Source organism: Quercus suber, unplaced genomic scaffold, assembly GCF_002906115.3.
Source record: "Quercus suber isolate HL8 unplaced genomic scaffold, Cork oak 2.0 scaffold_118, whole genome shotgun sequence".
Lineage (NCBI taxonomy): Eukaryota > Viridiplantae > Streptophyta > Magnoliopsida > Fagales > Fagaceae > Quercus > Quercus suber.
Genome location: NW_027069583.1, coordinates 961,558 through 980,482, shown reverse-complemented (window position 1 = coordinate 980,482; position 18,925 = coordinate 961,558). Strand labels below are relative to the sequence as shown.

At 35.3% G+C, this 18,925-nt stretch overlaps 1 protein-coding gene and 1 pseudogene across 1 annotated transcript; one reads left to right on the top strand and one right to left on the bottom strand.

Moving 5' to 3' along the window:
• LOC112001108 (uncharacterized) overlaps positions 1–18,925 on the bottom strand; it is a 65,739-nt pseudogene that overhangs the window by 11,145 nt on the left and 35,669 nt on the right.
• On the top strand, positions 13,061–18,734 carry LOC112007228 (uncharacterized). Its single transcript, XM_065775753.1, has 2 exons — positions 13,061–14,478; positions 17,125–18,734. Exons 1-2 carry the CDS (start codon positions 13,347–13,349, stop codon positions 18,609–18,611), a joined length of 2,619 nt encoding a protein of 872 aa, XP_065631825.1. The 5' UTR covers positions 13,061–13,346; the 3' UTR covers positions 18,612–18,734.

Here is an 18,925-nt window from a genome sequence, read left to right as displayed (position 1 = left end):
AAAAAAAAAAAAAAACACAGATAGACAAACACGGAGATCGGAGATCGGCGATGCAGATCGGAGATCGGCGATCGGCGATCGGCGATGCGGATCAGAGCTGTGGCGGATGGGTTTTGTGATTTGGTGGTGAATCGGTGATGCGAAGCTTCGGTGGTGGAGATTTGGTGGTGGATCGGTGGCGTTTGGTGGTCGGAGCTGTGGCGGATGGGTTTATGGTGGATCGGTGATACGGGGCTGTGGAGATCGTTGATGCGGAGCTTTGGTGGTGGATTGGTGGCGTTTGGTGGTCGGAGCTGTGGCGGATGGGTTTATGGCGGATCGGTGATGCGGGGCTATGGAGATTGTTGATGCGGAGCTTCGGTGGTGGAGGGTGGTGGATCGGTGGCGTTTGGTGGTCGGAGTTGTGGCGGATGGGTTGGAAGAGAAGACCAGAGAGTGGGTTTAGAGAGAAAGAGAGTGAGAGCGTGAAAGAAACCAGAAAATGAAAGAGAGAGAGAGGGCGCGGGTATTTAAGGGAGGCAGGTAAAAAGAAATGATAAAAAAATAGAGTGTAATGAATATTTTATTGAAATAACTTGTAAAATAAATGAATTGATGTGGGTGTTTTGTAAAAGTGAATGTGTAAAATAAAAAAAGTAAGTTTTTAGTGTAAAAATGAATGTGTAAAATAAACACACTGATGCGAATGCTTTAAAAAAAGTGTTCACCGCCAAGACATTATTTCCTAGTGATGTCAAATACATAGTACAATTTGAATCTTCATTATTTTCATAAAGGAGAGGAGATGATATCATTGAGCTGTAAGGCTATATGTGTGATGTGAAATCCTAAATACACTTACATAACAAACTTTATCCATACCTAATTAATCTAGGTAATAACAAACTTGAGATAGAAAAATCAAGAAAGTGTTTTTTTATTTGATTGTCAATAAAGTACGAGAAAATGTAAGAAAAAATTGTAATGTTGTGTTGTTGTTAGGTGCTAATTTTTTTCATGAGAACTTTTTTTTTTTAATCTTTCTTTAAATTGAGAAACCAATTTTTTTTTTAAATTGAGCTTTAAAAAAAAATTTAAATGCTGATGTGGCATTTTAAAAATCTATTAAAAAATTTAATATTATTTTATTTTGCCACGTTAGCTTCAATATGCCACGTGTACACTCCATTTGCCATATAAGCATTTTCTGTTATTGACTTAATGGTAGGGACTAAATTAGCTGCAAGTTGAAAATAACAATGACCAAATTGACTGCTATCAAAATGTCGAAACTAAATTGACTGTTACCTTAAAATGTAAGGACCAAAATAGTGTTTTCGCATTTATTTACTATCTCAAATTCTCATAATAATTGGATTGTTACAACGGAGAGAGGGATGTGAATCTTAGATGTTATGAACACAATAAGAAATGCCAATTAATTGAGTTACAAAGCTCTTGGCGCCAATAAAATCATCTTAAGCATACATAAAAAAAAAAATATATATATATATATATATATATTTCCTTCCTTCTTTTTTAAATTGAGTTATTTATTTATTTATTTATTTTAAGGGTAAATTCCACTAAACCCCCCTAAGGTTTGGGCTAATACCAATTAGGTCCAAAACTTTTAAAAAATGACCAACTTGGTCCTTAAAAGACAATTTTATCCCTAACTCCATTTAGCACTATTCACTCTTCTCTTTCTCATCTCAAACCCTCTCTTCTATTCACTGTGATTACATTAATGACACTACACAACTGCACCATCTCATAGAACACGAACATACACACATAGCCATACAAATTCCAAAACCTAAAACCCCCAAAAATCATCCTAGATTACCAATCATACACAAATTCATATGCACATACTAACAAAATCACCATATTAGAGCCATTTTGAGACAAACCCTAAATAAAAAAATACCCAAAAATTTGCAAATAACCATACCTAAACCCCCTTTCAAACCCAAATAAAAAATCGCCAAACCCTTATATCACATAAGAAAACCCAATTTGCAAATTGACCAAGACCTAAACCAACAAAGAACCAAACCAAAAGAGAAAGAAAAAAATTATAACAGAGAAAGAGGGAGATCGATGGCCACCAGTGGTGGTGTCGCCGATGGTGGTGGCAGAGCTCGTGGGTCTTTTTCAAACGTTCCCTTGACGTTTGACACACAAACCCAAACACAAACAAAGACCCAAACCCAGAAAAGAGATCCAAACCCAAAAACGAAGACCCAAACACGTTTGGCACCAGATTAGAGCTGTTGGCATGGAACAATAGTAGTGGTGATGATGTGAAGCTCAAAAATCCCTAGCCAAATGTCTCCATGGCATTGATTTGAGAAGAGAGTGGAAGCTGGTAGAGGAAAAAATGGGTTTCGGCCATGAAAGAATCTGCACTTATTGGTTAGTACTTTATTTTACTTATACATTAGGAGTTGTGATTTTAATTCATTGGTGTGGCTACTCTTAATGCATTGTTAGAAATGTTTCCTATAACATAGTTAATGTTTTTACTTTACGATTTTAATGTAGTATTGTTTTTATATTTGTGTAGATTTCTTATTGGTGGCTTTTAGGGAATTTACTTTTGGCATTACTTGAAGACATATGAGGACATCTTCCGTTGGTTCTATTTATATTATGCTACACTTTTTGTCTTGTTATAAAATATCTTGAGTTATTGTATGTGTTGCAAACAATTATTGTATGGAAGGAATTTGAATTGGATACTTGTTTTATTTTTTACTTGTGGAATGTATGGATCAATTTTTTATGAATGTGTTGTTGAAATAAATGTGTTATTCAAATGTAAGGTTTTAATAATGTAATGATAGGTTACAGGCTAATATCAAAGTCATGAAAAAATATAAACATAAAATAAGTTTTAGCGACTAATTTTTCCGTCACAAATATAGCAACAAAAAATTGTTTTAGTGACAAAATATTTTGTCGCTAAATTTTGTCGCTAAATGTAGCAAAATTTTGTAAGAAATGGTTTTAGTGACGAAAATTTTCATCGCTATATGTGCCTAGATTTTCTTAAAAATAATTTTAGTGACGAACTTTTTCGTCACTATATGTACCCGAAAATAGTTTTAATAACGAAATTGTTCGTCACTAAATATGATTTAATAAACTAAAGTGTTTTTTGCGATGAAATATTTTCATCATTGAATAGTATTTTAAGTGAGGAAAAGTTTTTTTTTTTAAAAACAAATCGGACTTTTAGTGATGAAATTTTTCGTTGCCAAGACTTTTAGTGATAGGGTTTCAGCGACAAAATGAGTTTTGTCGTTAATTAGTAGATTTCGTCACTAAAGGTTCTTAGCAACGAAAAAATAGACTTTTAGTGATGAATTTTTTTGTCACTGAAAATACATTTTGTTGTAGTGGGTATGGGTGAGAGAGAGGGAGCCACAGTGCCGTGGGTGTGGGTGAGAGAACCAGAGGTCTGAGAGAGAGAGAGAGAGAGAGAGAGAGAGAGAGAGAGGAAAGTGTTGAGNCAATATGCCACGTGTACACTCCATTTGCCATATAAGCATTTTCTGTTATTGACTTAATGGTAGGGACTAAATTAGCTGCAAGTTGAAAATAACAATGACCAAATTGACTGCTATCAAAATGTCGAAACTAAATTGACTGTTACCTTAAAATGTAAGGACCAAAATAGTGTTTTCGCATTTATTTACTATCTCAAATTCTCATAATAATTGGATTGTTACAACGGAGAGAGGGATGTGAATCTTAGATGTTATGAACACAATAAGAAATGCCAATTAATTGAGTTACAAAGCTCTTGGCGCCAATAAAATCATCTTAAGCATACATAAAAAAAAAAATATATATATATATATATATATATTTCCTTCCTTCAAAAAAAATAAAAATAAAAATAATGGTAGAAAATTAATATTTGTTATGGACCTTATGGATAATTATCATTCAGGGGAAAAAACAAAATGTTAACAAAAATCATTGGTGGCATCAAAGAATATTTCTTAACAGGAGAAGCATTTCCAACTGGGTCTCTAAGTTGGCCTCCAGAACTGCAACAATAATTGAGAAAGAACTTGCAGCTGTACATACCCTTAAAAGAGTTAACTAAAACACTAATGTGATTTTCTATGATTGGTTTAAAAAATGTGTGGTCTACAAGGGATACTTCTTAACGATATGTATTGACCCATGTGTTTGCCACTACTTTTCATAGAATAAATAATTCAATATTTTGGTCCCATGTGTTTCGTGAAGTAACATTCCAATATGTGTGAACTATGAACTGCATTATCACGTTGATCTACGTAGAATAAAGTGATGCGTAGATATGTGTCTTTCGTTGTTTTGTCTTCCGCGCGTAGTGATTGGATGAACGAAGTGAAAGTGAAAAACATGTGTTTTGGCTTAAATAAGATAAATAATGTGACTATTGTGAGTTAACAACAATATAATGATAATAATACAACTCGTACCGACTGAAAATATGGGGTCTCGCCCGGGAGGCTGGAGCAGGTAGGATAGTGCTGCTATAGTAATGCCCAAATAAAAAAGTTACACTGATCACCTCCTTCTACTCATTCTTTTTTTACCAAACATATATATATATATATATATATATAGTTATTGCTGTTCAATATGTAGGCTTATGGAGTTATGGGCTCTTGTGTCGTATCTAGCAAGACTGCAAGAGTGTTTAGTAATGATCTGAGTGTGCTCATGTCCATGTCTTTATGATATCTAGGGCTTTCATGGATTATTCATGGAAATAGAACACTGAGACTCTCAAAATGATTATACTATTAGAGTCTCTAATTTAGAGATGCATGAGTTAAGTGTTCCCTTATTCATTGTTACATTTTTTTTTTATTGCAAATTTCTTGGAAATTAAATTAAAAAATTCTGGGTGACCAGTTTCAAAACTCCATCAAGCCCTTACATTGTTTCCACTATATTTTCTCAGGAGAGGTTTTCTTTTTTCTTGTTTTTAATTTTTTTTAGAGATAATTATAACATGCTACTAATCTTGCAGATCGAACCTTTCTCCCCTTAGACCTTTAAGCACTTTGTACATAATGAAGTGTCAATTCAATTATAATGCCCTTAGCAAAAATAAATAAATAAATAAATATTCTCAAAAGAGTTTAACATGAAAATACACAACTCCTGCACTTAATTTTCTTTATGCAATTCTTTCAATGATCCATCCCTAGTACTTTATGAACAAAAAGGTTCCTTTTATTTTTTTGAGAAAGTAAAATGGAGGTCTTTATGGTCATATTACACCTTCGGCAGGGAGTCAGTGGCCTCGGGATAAGGTAGCTTGATCTCGAGGGCCCACCTGTACCACTGTGTGGGAGTCACCTCATTTGAGTACACCTCACCACTAAGTATGCCCACCAACGAAAACCTGCTGGCAGCGGAACTCGAACCTAGGTGGGTTAGACGAAGCGTCCGAACCTTACCAGCTGAGCCAAGCCCCGTTGGTTGAACAAAAAGGTTCTTATCTATCATAAATGAACTTAAATAATATAATTTTAATATATATGTTATTTATCATTAAAATGCATTTGTGCATGAATAAATGATTTTAATCATGCAATTTATTTTGAATGGGAAAAGACTATCAATAAGTTAATCAATTAATAGGTGAGCTTTGTTTGTGTAAAAATTAACTCCAAACATATAAGCTCAGCTCTGATTCAAAATAAACTCAAATGAACTAATAAGGAGGGTTCATTTGATAGAGTAGTTTAAGTAATATTGTTTGTATTTTTTTAAAATACGTATGGATAAAAAAAAAGTGTGAAAATATATATAATATTATTTAAAAATTAAAAATATATATTTAAAATACTCTACCAAACAGGCCTTAAATTTTTAATATATACTTTATTGCATTTGAGTTCGCTTACTATCCTACCATAGGAAGCTTAGAGCTTATTTATTTTAAAAAAATGTCACTTGTTACTCATTATTCATTACTGTCATAAAGTAAGTTGATCAACCATCATTGGTGAATTTGAGAGCGATAGATGTCAGGTATTTTTTTTTTTTTTTTTTTACAAAGTGATAGCTATAAAGTAGGTCAATGTATAGGGCCAGGTAATCAAAGAAAAAAACAAAAACAAAAAGGTGATTGGATTCATTGGAAGGCATCTCATGATATTTGCTCAGACTAAATCCAAAAAATATAAAGAATTTACTCTAGAAAAAGGAAAAAGAAGCAAACTTTTGAAAAAGAAAATACAATTAAAACAACCATGGGGCCTAATTTTGTTGGCAATGATGGCCTACTACTAGCCAGAGGCGCGTGACTTTCTTAGTGCTATCTAAAAGCAAGCTTTTGATTTTGAAGAATAAAAATACAATTAAAATCAATTTTTTCTCTAAAACTTATACCGGTAAAAAAAATGCGGATTTGATTTAAATTACTCTCAATCATTGAAGCATATATTGATTCAGAGAGCAAAACAGTCCATATATCCTCCTTTCCACTTCTGAAACCCGTTGGCTTTTTTTTTTTTTTTTGGTTTAACAAGAAAGCATGGCTGGGGCTTTCACATTGTTGAATTATTTATAATGCGGGATCAAAAAAATTACATTTTGTCAAAAAGCATTCCCCGTAGAGTTAAAGTAATAAAGACATTGTTGAAGATGTACTCGTTCCCGTTCACCCCTTGCTTGCCACTAAATGTGGTCCTGCTGAAGCATTCATTGTCATTCATCACAACCAGGAACAAATTTATTTATAATGTTTCTTACAAACGATTCATTCCCTATACTTTTTGAATGTTATATAGAAAAAGTAAATATAAGTAAATATGTGGGTTCCAGTTAGCTCAACTGATAAAGTCTCTGATAGTTGTATAAAAGATTTGGGGTTCAATTTTCGCATATATCAAAAACTAATTGGTATCTTGGTCTGATGATAAAGAGCTATCATCAAGAGCTTCTCTTTTTACATAAACCTCCAAAGTGGACTTGATGGACCAAAATAAATAAGAATCGCCAAAGTGGACTTGACGGACCAAAATAAATCGCAATGAACAAAAAAAAAGACCCAAATAAACTAAAGTGGATTTAAATGGACCAAAATGTACCAACTTTTGATTGGACTAGTCGCATCAAAGTATTGGAGGAAGGTCAGATAAAAATTTGTAGGGTACATAATTACTGATTAATTTAAGGTGGTACACTCTTTCATTCGTTCTTTATTTATTTATAATTCTTTAGTATTATTTTTTTAAAAAGTAATGTCACACATACAACAATTTTCATATAATTTTCAACAAGTGATTCTATCCAAAATGTATTTATTGTAAGTTAAGTTAATATGTCAGAAGGGGAACCCTTAAATGAGAACCTAGAGGAGGAAGAAATTTTAAAAGAGTGTTGTTCGAACAAATGAAAAAGGTGGGTACAGAAGCGTAGGCTCATTATATTTTGAGGTTTGATGTGATAAATTTTAGTAGACTTTTTAATATATAAATATTAATTATTATTTTTGGATAGAATATCAGTTAAATTTTATTTATTCAATTTACTAATTTTTTCAATATTTCAGTTTGTTATTTTATGACCTATAGCAGATTATCCACACAAAAAAAGAAAAAAGAAAAGAAAAGACCTATAGCATTATTGGATTGCCTTGCTCAGGATTTTGAGTAACCATGTGAAACAAACACAAACGGAAACAAAGAAAAAAACAAAAACAAAAAGGTGATTGGAAGGGTATCTCATGATATTTGCTCAGACTAAATTCAAAAAATATAAAGAATTTACTTTACTTAGGGCTCATTTGGTTTGTGTTTTCAAACAACATTTTTTAGTTTTTAAACAGCATTTCACGTATTTCAACACACTTTTTCACCCACACGTATTTCAAAAAACTACAAACAACAATTTTCACACTACTCTACCAAACACCCCCTTAATAATCCAAAAAAAAAAAAAAACTTTAGAAAAAGGAAAAAAGAAGCAAACTTTTGAAAAAGAAAATACCATTAAAACAACCGTGGGGCCTAAATTTGTTGGCAATGATGGCCTACTACTAGCCATAGGCGTGTGAGCTTCTCAGTGCTATCTTTTTTGGCTGAATAGAGTTTCTTAGTGTTATTTAAGATCAACCATATCGATTAGTATATTTTACACATTTATTTTTACATTAAAAATCTATTTTTTTTTATTTTACACATCTATTTTTATAAAATACTTATATCAGTTCATTTATTCTATCAACTTTTTTTATTTAAATAGTCAATTTTCTTAAATTTTTTTATTATTTCCCTCAACTAACCCCTTAACATATGCTTTCTCTCTCTTTCTATCCATTTTTCCTAATTCGTTGCTCTCTCTCTCTATACTCATCTCTCTACCCATGTAACCCATCTCTATACCCAATTCTGAATCAACTCTCCCTTTTGGTCTAATCCACACCATCTCGGTCACAAACACCAATCCACAGCTCCGATCAGCAAGCACCGATCTCCCTAGCTGCAATCCACAAGCACCAATTAGTTAGTGTATCTCCCTAGCTTCAATCAAGCAAGACCCATACCCACAAGCTCCGAACAAGCGAGACCCACGAGCTCCGATCGTTCTAGTCAAGCATCGATCTGTCTCTTTGTTGTTTGTCCCTTTGGGTTTGTTTGTGTGTGGGTGTGTTTGTGTATCTCTATTTTTTTTTTTTTTTGAGCAAGTGTATCTCTATGTTGATTTGTCTATGTGGATGTGTTTATGTGTGGGTGTGTTTGTGTGCATACGAGGAAAAAGAAGAAGATGATGAGAGGAGAAGTTACTGAGTTTGTTGAGCACAGAGAAGAGAGAGAAAAAAAGGAGCGAAGGGAAATTAATAAAATAATAAATGGACGAGCTATAGTAACCGTGTATATTTACACGGTTACTATAGCTCGTGTAGAGATATACACATTTTTACACAATTTTAGAAGCACTGATGTGGAGCATTTTTTAGGCAAAATATGTAAAAGTTGTGTGTGTGTGTGTGTGTGTGTTTTTTTTTTTTTTTTTTTTTTTTTTTCTATTTTACATGATTTTACATCCACTGATGTGGATGCTCTAAAAGCAAGCTTTTGATTTTGAAGAATAAAAATACAATTAACATCAATTTTTCTCTAAAGCTTACCCCGGTAAAAAAATGTGGATTTGGTTTAAATTACTCTCAATCATTGAAGCATATATTGATTCCGTGCGCAAAACAATCTAGGGCTGTTTGGTAACGTTGTTCTAGTAACGTTGTTTGTATTTTTTGAAAATACATGTGAGTGAAAAAGTAAATGAAAATGTGTGTAATCTATCTATATATTACTAAAAGTTGAAGTGTAGTATTTATTACTGCTAAGCTCCTGTTGCGCCACCTCATCACCACATCATTCGTCACATAATTATTGTTTTTTTATTCTTTTTGTTTTTACAAAAAAATATATAAATAGGTTATTGATTTTACATATTCATCTTTATTGGTTTTAACACCTATATATATATTTCCTTTTTATTTCCAATTTTCTTATAATTTTTTTTGACATTCACTTATTTTTATTCACTCCCTCTTACTATAATTTAGAATGCAAAAAAGTAATTTACCTTTTATTTTTACATTCAAACCATAAAGAATATTTTTTTTCCTTTTCATCTCTTTTTTTTAACCGTTTTCCATTTCTTTTTCCTTCCTTTAAAAACAGTGTTAATTTTAGAGAGTAATTATAAATTTGACTCCCTCTTCACAATTTTTGTATTGCGTTGGAACTAAACCTCTTGGCTCCCATCACAGATTCACAACACAAAATTGTGAGAGTATGTATATGAAATTTTTGATGAAATTTTTGGTGAAATTTAGAATGTGTCTACTAGAATTTTTCTTGAAAGAGGGGGAAAGAAATAACAAGCACAACTTGGAGGTTTACGCGCATGTAAGAAATTTCCAACCCTTCTTCTCAACGTGTGAGCCTACCCCATATGAGAGCTCGGAGTAGTCTGCACAATAATTTTCCTTCAGCTAAACAATTATTGTATCAATCTTAACATCCAATAACATTGCGCTAATTTCAAAGAGAGAGAGACAAAGTGGGGAAGACAGGCACAACTTTTGAGGAGCAAACTGCAGAATGATGCTACGTAATGTGAAAGTTTCTAACCTGAATCTCTTCTTTTTTCCATCTAACAGTGTTAATGTCAGAGAATCTCAGTCCTCCATGAAACATTGTATTGTGTTAATTCAAAGAGAGAAAGAATATAGACTGACACAACTTTTGAGGAGAACAGTGTAGTTGTGAAAATTTCCAACCAATTCTTTTTACATTACTTTTTGACTAGCAATAACGATTTACATCATTTAATAAAGAGTTAAATAAATCTTAACTCCAACTCAACTCGAGTTCCATATAAGATAGAAAATTAAATGATCTTAGAATTTTAATAATCAGCTTGATTTAGTTTAGTACAATTACAACGTATCTCACAAAACTCGAGAATACTTTGGCCCTGTTTGGTACACTATTTTAAGCACATGTTTTCAGTTTTTAAACAACATTATACATATTTTTACACACTTTTTCACCAACACGTATTTTCAAAAAATAAAAAATAAAAACTAAAAACTGTTGTTTAAACACACGTACCAAACGGGCCCTCTATTATTGCCCATGTTATTCAAACAAATTTCAACATATTTTGAGGAGGACCTGAGTTTTAAGTTTTAATTTTCAAGAAGTGAAAATTTCAACCGCCCTATTATTTTTCCTGGGATATATTTATAGTGAAATTACCAATTCAAAAAATTCTCACACAAAAGTTGGCATACACCTTGTATTTAGTTTTTTTTTTTTTTTTGCTGGGTAATTTGTTATTGAGGGGGATTGAACCCCCGAGTAAACGGCCACATAGGGTACCGGGTACCACTCAGGCAACCAGGCCCGGTGGTATACACCTTGTATTTAGTTGAGAAATGGAGAAAATAATTTGTTTATGTTATTTAAAAACTGGGTTAAACTTCTATACCAAATGGGGCCGAATATCCTCCTTCCCACTTCTGAAACCCATTGCGTTTTTTGTTTTTTATTTATTTATCATTTTTTGGTTTAACAAGAAAGCATGGCCGGGGCTTTCACATTGTTGAATTATTAACAATGTGGGGTCAGAAAATTACATTTTGTCAAAAAGCATTTCCCGTAGGGTTAAAGTAATAAAGACATTGTTTTAATCAAAAAAATAAAAATAAAGACATTGTTGAATTATTGGCACTGTGGGGTCAAGTCAACCACGCGGTAAGATGGTCCCATGTGCAACTACGAACGCACGACCCTAATCTAATGGCTAGAACTGCATCTACTTAAATGTGTTATAAGAACTAAGAACTGCACAGGCTTTCACACCACAAGCAAAAACCGTTCTCTTTTAGTTTCCTGGAGTTACTCACTTAGTCACTTTGTCAATTTCTTTCCATTGCAAAAAAAGAAAAACATGGCTGCGACCCTAGTAGGAGGAGCATTCCTGTCTGCAACCCTTAAAGTGTTTATTTGAAAAGATGGCTTCTCAGGAGGTCATGAACTTCATCCGGGGAAGAAAGGTCCCCGCTACACTACTAACAGAGCTGAAGACATCGTGTCTTACCCTCAGCAAAGTGCTCAATGACGCAAAGGAAAGGGAAATCACAGACACAACTGTCAAAGAGTAGCTTGATGAGCTTAAGGATGTCTCATTTTCACCAAAGTTTCTGTGCGGGTCGCAAATGAGGCCAATGGGCTCAGCCCCACTTGGGCTCACAACTAATTTGTTTGTAAGGCTGAATTTCCTACTATGGGTGATCCTACAACCAAGGACTCACTGAGATCACCTTTCTCCTTCTTGGCGACACAATCTTTCCTCCCAACTGCTCTCCGGACTCTCTTTTTCTCCCATTTTTCTGACCCACCCTTTTCTTTCTTCTCCTTCCCTCTTATTTATAGTGCTCAGCTCAGGCGAGGGTCATTAATGCTTCTCATGTTTGTGCAACAGAGGGTCCAGTAGGATTTTCTCTTTGCGACCAAGGAAGGCAGCATCTTCTTCACTTGCTCCCTTGACAGGAATGGTAATTGAACCAGTACAGTAATGCCAGATCATGCGACCCTTAAGAAAACTGCGCATAGCTTGAGACCAAGATAAGTAATTCTTGTTCCCCTCCAATACAGTATTGATGGGGCGAGGAAGAAAAACATCCTTTTTATCCATTTAGAAACACAATATGCAAAAACAGACTGCAAAAATGAAATCTACGCGAAAAACTGAGTAAGGAGAACCTGAACTGCAAAAGTCAACTCTGGCAAAAAGTCAACGTTCAAAGTCAACGGTCAAAGTCAACGCGGTCAAAGTCAACCCAGTCAATCGGTCTGGAACGATGACGTAAGCAAGCTGACGTGTGCTGACGTAAGCGATGATGACGTCACTAGAGCTGACATCAGCAGACCGTGGAGAGTGTAGGCGCGTGCAGGCGCGTGGTGGCGCGTGGAGGAGAGTGGCCGGCGCGTGGAAGCGCGTGGGGGAGCGTGGGGGCGCGTGAAGGTTCTTGGAGGCGTGTGGCAGGGACGCCGAGAATTGTAGTGGCGCGTGGAGGCGCGTGTCTGGTCCGATGACGATGAAATTTCACAGAAAAGTAGATCGGAGATATTTCTTTCCGATGGTACAATCTGTGGTCTGATCGGAGAGGCGGAAGCGATGGTGGCGGCAAGGCAGTGGTCTTTGATGTATTGGAGTCGTGGTGGGGGCAGTGGTGCTGCTCACAACAACGGCTGCAGATTACACCCAAGAAGACAAGACTGCTTAAGAGCAACACACCAAAGGATTAGAGCAGTGGCTCTGATACCATGTTAGAAATACTGAATCGTAGTATTGTATTTCATAATTAAGAAATATACATGTGATGCCTTTATATAGGAGGCATATGTGTGCGGTACAAGTAAGTATATGTGTGCAGTACAAGTAAAGTGTAGTACAAGTACAAGTGCTATACAAGTAAACCATCTGGGCCTAAAGCCCATAACCTAAAATACATTAACACTTGTGGAGTGGAAAGTGAACTTGGGCACTCCTCGGTCAAGGAACACGGCAAGAGAGTGCATGACAGCATGAGAATGTACCTTCAGTTATATTTATGTCCAGGATCAGTAGGCGGGAGCACCAAGTTGATCCAAGTAAGTTTCTCATCATAGTCACTGCGTAACCAATTTGACTATTCTGTTCTTAAACAGCGTACAGAAACAACAAGAGTTGTAACTTGTTTTGCTAGTTAATGAGAATTAGTTATTTTCTTATCAAATTTCGATATATTGTCAAAGCAGTTAGTCGAAAACACTTCCATTCCAATGGCTTCGACGTCAACTTCTTCATCCTTTACACGAAGCTCATCCATCTTGGATGATCCATCAAATCCTCTGTACCTGCACCATGAAGAAAGCCCTGGTGCTCTGCTTGTGTATCAACCTCTTGTGGGAGAGAATTACCCAACTTGGGCAAGATCAATGCGAATGGCATTGATTGCCAAGAACAAGTTGGGGTTTATTGATGGCACATTGACTCTCTCATCTCCAATGGTCAAAACATCATTGGCAATTCAAGCTTGGGTTCACTGCAACAAAATGGTTGTTTCATGGATCCTCAATTCCGTTTCTCAAGAAATTGCTACAAGTATAGTCTATAAGGACACTGCTCTTGAAATCTGGAACGACCTTAGGGAAAGACTTTCACAAGAAAATGGACCACGAGTTTTTCAATTACTGAAGGATATTGCTGGAATTACTCAAGGGCAATCATCAATTACATCATATTTCACTCAATTGAACGTGGTCTGGGATCAATTGCAAAACTTTCGACCTTTTCCAATGTGTTCTTGTGGATTTTGCACTTGCAACTTAGGTCAGAAACTCAATGATCTTAAGCATCAAGATTTTGTGATGCAATTCTTGATGGGTGTTAATGACTCCTATGCTCAAGTTAGGGTACAAATTTTATTGATGGATCCTCTCCCATCCATCAACAAAGTGTACTCCTTGCTAATTCAAGAAGAAAGGTACTGTATTGTGGGAAACAATTCAGGTCCTCATGTGGAATCATCAACCCTAGTTACTGAGTTATCTTCTTCTTCAGGAAATAAAAATAACAAGAACTCTAAGGGGAAAGAAAAGCCCACTTGCAATCACTGTGGAATGATGGGTCACACTGTTGAAAAGTGTTACAAGATCCATGGCTACCCTCCCGGCTTCAAGCCAAAGGGCAAGAATTCCTCAGTTGTACACCAAGTCAATCTTCAAGATGAACATGTTGAAAAGAATTCTAGTTTTGCTTCTACTTCATTCCCATTCACTCAGGAGCAATGTAAACTGTTCTTGGCTATGCTGGGAACTCAGATTCAGTCAAGCAATTTCGCTTTCACTAATAAAGAAAATCACACGACCAACAATGTAATTCAGCTAGCTACTCACTCCACTTCTATGGCAGGTAATTTTCCTTCTTGGCAGAACTTTCATAATTAGATATTTTCTGAAAAAAGTGATTAGTAGACATGCATATGGGGGAGATACATGGGTTGTGAATACTGGGGCTACAAAAGACATTGTGCATTCTGTAACTATACTTACCACTATCACATTTTTTAAGCATTGTGGTGTGGAACTTCCAAATGGTGAAACAGCTATGGTAATTATCATAGGATCTGTTGGAATTTCATCCCACCTTTTTCTTGAAAATGTCCTACGTATGCCTACAATTTCCATCTTACTCAAAATCTCCAATGTTGTCTTGTCAAACTATGAAATTTCTGCTTCATATAGGACCTTACATGCTGGAGGAAAATAGGTGTGGGTGAGGTTCATAACGGACTCCATTTGTTGCAAAATTTCAACTTCTCAAACACTTGGAATCTGTTCTTCCTTTTTTTCATCTTCCTGTAAATAAATTCTTTGTCAATTTTACTATGAACTCTAGTGACATGAGTAAGCTATGGCACCTTAGACAAGGGCATCCCTCAAATTCAAAGGTTTTGCATCTAAGGGATGTTTACCTGATGTGAATGCTGCTTCTAGTAAGACTTGTGAGATTTTTTCCTCATGCAAAACAAGAGTCTTCCATTTCCTTTTCATTATCATTTTTGCACTGAAGCTTTTGATTTGATTCATTGTGATGTGTGGAGGGTTGCAATTATTTTTTGTACCATAGTTGATGACCACACTATATCACCTTGGATTTATCTTATGAAATCCATGTCAAACACCACACCTTTACTATAGTCCAGACAATGCCCCTTGAGTTTTTCATGATTGAATTGTTTTAAACTCATGGAATCATACACCAACATAGTTGTGTTACTACTCCACAATAGAATTCAGCTGTGGAGAGAAAACATGAACACATTCTATGTGTAGAAAGGGCCTTGAGATTACACTCTAATGTTCCTTTGATGAATTGGGGTGATGGTGTACTCACTGTTGTGCACATTATTAACAAACTTCTGACCCTAATTTTAAATAATAAATCTCCGTATAAAATACTATATAAGCAGATTCCTTCCTATTCACAACTTAATGATGTTTTTAGTTGCCTTTGTTTTGCCTCTACTATAGCCCATAACAGGTCCAAAATCGATCCTAATGCTAAGCAATGTGTATTTTTTGGGTACCCTTTTTCTGTTAAAAGTTACTTGATCTCTCCACTAATACTTGCTTTATCTCTAGGGATGATAGTATATGTGTTTTGCCAATGAGTTATGAGTTTCTTAATTCTACGAAATAAAAAGAAAATAACTAAAAATGCTTTTTAAATAATAAATCTCCGTATAAAATACTCTATATGTAGATTCCTTCCTATTCACAACTTAATGATGTTTTTAGTTGCCTTTGTTTTGCCTCTACTATAGCCCATAACAGGTCCAAAATCGATCCTAATGCTAAGCAATGTGTATTTTTTGGGTACCCTTTTTCTGTTAAAAGTTACTTGATCTCTCCACTAATACTTGCTTTATCTCTAGGGATGATAGTATATGTGTTTTGCCAATGAGTTATGAGTTTCTTAATTCTACGAAATAAAAAGAAAATAACTAAAAATGCAAAATCAGGAATAAATACTAAAATCAAAATAAAATCACAATAAATTAAATGCTCTGGTCAATGTTCTTATTCTCAACTCACTTTGTTATTCAGTGATAGTTAGTCAGCCCTTCATATGGGGGCTAATCCGGTTTTTCATGAAAAAACTATACAAATTGAAGTAGATTTCCATATTGTGAGGGACAAGGTACAAACTGGGACTATAAAGTTCCTTATGGCATGTTTGGATGTTTAAAAAAGGAGGGGGAGTAGAGTAGAGGGAGGGAGAGTAATGCAATTACCTTATTTGGAAGTTTTTTAAAGAATGAGGAGGAGGAGTTTGGAGGAATTTGGAGGGGTTTGGACTCCCTCTAGCCCCCCAATTTTAATTCTCCCAAATTGGAGAGATTTGGAGGGGGAGTAGAGTATATAAACTATTGACCAAGTAAATTACCTAATTTACCATTATTATATTAACAAAATTACACAAGGAGAAGGGCTAATTACTCCCTTCCCACTTAATAATTTTAAAAACATCCAAATAAGGTGGAGGTGAATCATTCTCCTCTACTCTCCTCCCCACTACTCCCCTTCCCTCTACTCCCCTCTACTCTCCTCCCTCTCTAAACTTCCAAACAAGCCATTAATGTTGGTACACATTCCCAACAAGTAGACTTGCGAACAAAGGCTTTGAGCTTTATCTATTGACATGTTGGTACACTTCTCTCCAAGATGGTTGTGATCAATACTTTTTTGATACGTCTTGAGGGGGAGTGTCAAAGAATTGAACCAATGGAATAAGCATTTTGTTTCTTGTATTGGCTGCATAAATGACAGTAGTTTCCTGTGCTACAAGTCGTAGTGTACTATTTTTTTGTTTTGTTTTGTTTTGTTTTTTAAGTGGTTATTGTGCTTGTCACATTCTTTTCCATGTACAACTATCATATTGTAATTAGCGAATAGGATTTGTACTCTTTGAATATAATAACAGAGTTATAACTTCTTTTGATTATTAACTAGAATTAGATATTTTCTCATCATCTTTTGATTATTTTGGTTGCAGAATTTGTAGCCAATAACTCAGAACTTGGAAGTCCAACAATTAGTGAAGAGAGAATTGTTTCACTAGTAGAGTATTCATTTTCCCAATCAGCCAAGTTGGAGTCTGTTAGTTCTGTATTGAATGGAACAAATCCAATTCCAGCCAACAACTCTGACACTGATGCTAATGGAGCAAGAAGTTTTTCCATTTCGTTACTCTTCCCACCTGCCATGTCTGAAATTGAAACAGATGATAGTTGTTCAGAATATAATGAAACACCTCGTGCAGCAGCACAATTCTCTTATTCTATATCGTCATGCTTCCCACCAGGTAGGTCTGAAACAGACAGTAGTTCTGAAATTTATGAACTAGTTCCAACTTATCCTTCTATATCAGCAAGCCCTAGACGCACAACAAACTTCAAAAAGATTCTTAAGCTGAAGAGCAGTAATAGTTCAAAATCTAACCGAACACCTCTAAAATTATCTCATTCCAAAAGAAATTCCATATTGTCATTATTTTCCGCAGCCAAGTCACTAACAAGCAGTTCCAAAAGACCTAGACACACAATCCTAACAAGAAGATTTAAAGACTTGGAAATTATAGATAGGGAAAACTTTCCTTTGAAAATGCTACTTGAAGCCACTAACAACTTTTTAGAAGATTGCAAGATTGAAACAGGTCACTTTTCCCCAATGTACCATGCCATTTTAGATGATGGCCGAGAAGTGGCTATTAAGCTTGCTGATAGTGACAATGAATTCCTAAGTGAATTGCAAGCTTCATCCCGCCTCAATCACAAGAATGTTGCTCGCTTATTGGGATTTTGTAAAGATAGTAAGGAGCGCGTATTGGTCTATGAGCACATGGAATATGGTACCCTTCATGGCCATCTTCACAATCCTGAAAGTACTTCCCTAATGTCATGGGTTGCCCGGATTAAAGTGGCACTAGACATAGCCAGAGGCATTGAATACCTACACGTGTATACAGTACCACCAATCATACACCGTGATATCAAACCGCTTAACATATTCCTAGATGCCACGTTGACTGCTAAGCTGTCTAATTTCAACTTATCTATGGAAGCCCCTATGGACGATTGGTCTGGTTATGAATGTGAAAGTGTGGTGGGCACTTCTGGATACAGGGCGCCTGAGTATGTAATTAATGGCAGTTTGACAACCAAAGTTGACGTGTACAGCTTTGGAGTAGTATTGCTAGAAATGTTGTCCGGGCGCAAGGCATACCATACAAATGAAAATAATGAGGAAATGTTTATAGTTGATTTTGTAGTGCCATACATTGTCCAAAAGGAAATTCATAGGTTTTTGGACCCAAAAGTACCACCACCTACCCCATTGGAAATGGAGGCACTGGCATATGTTGCGTCCCTGGCATTGGATTGTGTAAGTAAAGAACGTGTACTTTGCCCCTCAATGACTAAGGTTGCAAACAGCCTACAAAGTGCCTTGGAAGGGATTTTGGAAGGGCAAGGTAATTACTGACAATTCAATTGCATGCAGCGCAAAGAGGGAACAAGCGATAGGGAGTGAGTCCCCGTTGAGGGATATAGGAAAGTTGTTAGCAATAATTGTAATAGCTAAATCTATTTATTGTGTTTTTTTTTTTTTACTTTTTTTTTTAATAAATAAATCTATCTGTTGTTGCTATTCAAATTTTACATATCATTAGTCAAGCCAATTCACTGTTGTTTGCTTGTTGGTATTTCTCGGTTGATCATGTTATTCATTACTCTAGGAAAGTTTTATAATTTTAATTATTTGATTGGGATATTAGTCGTGAAGGAAATTCAAGACCA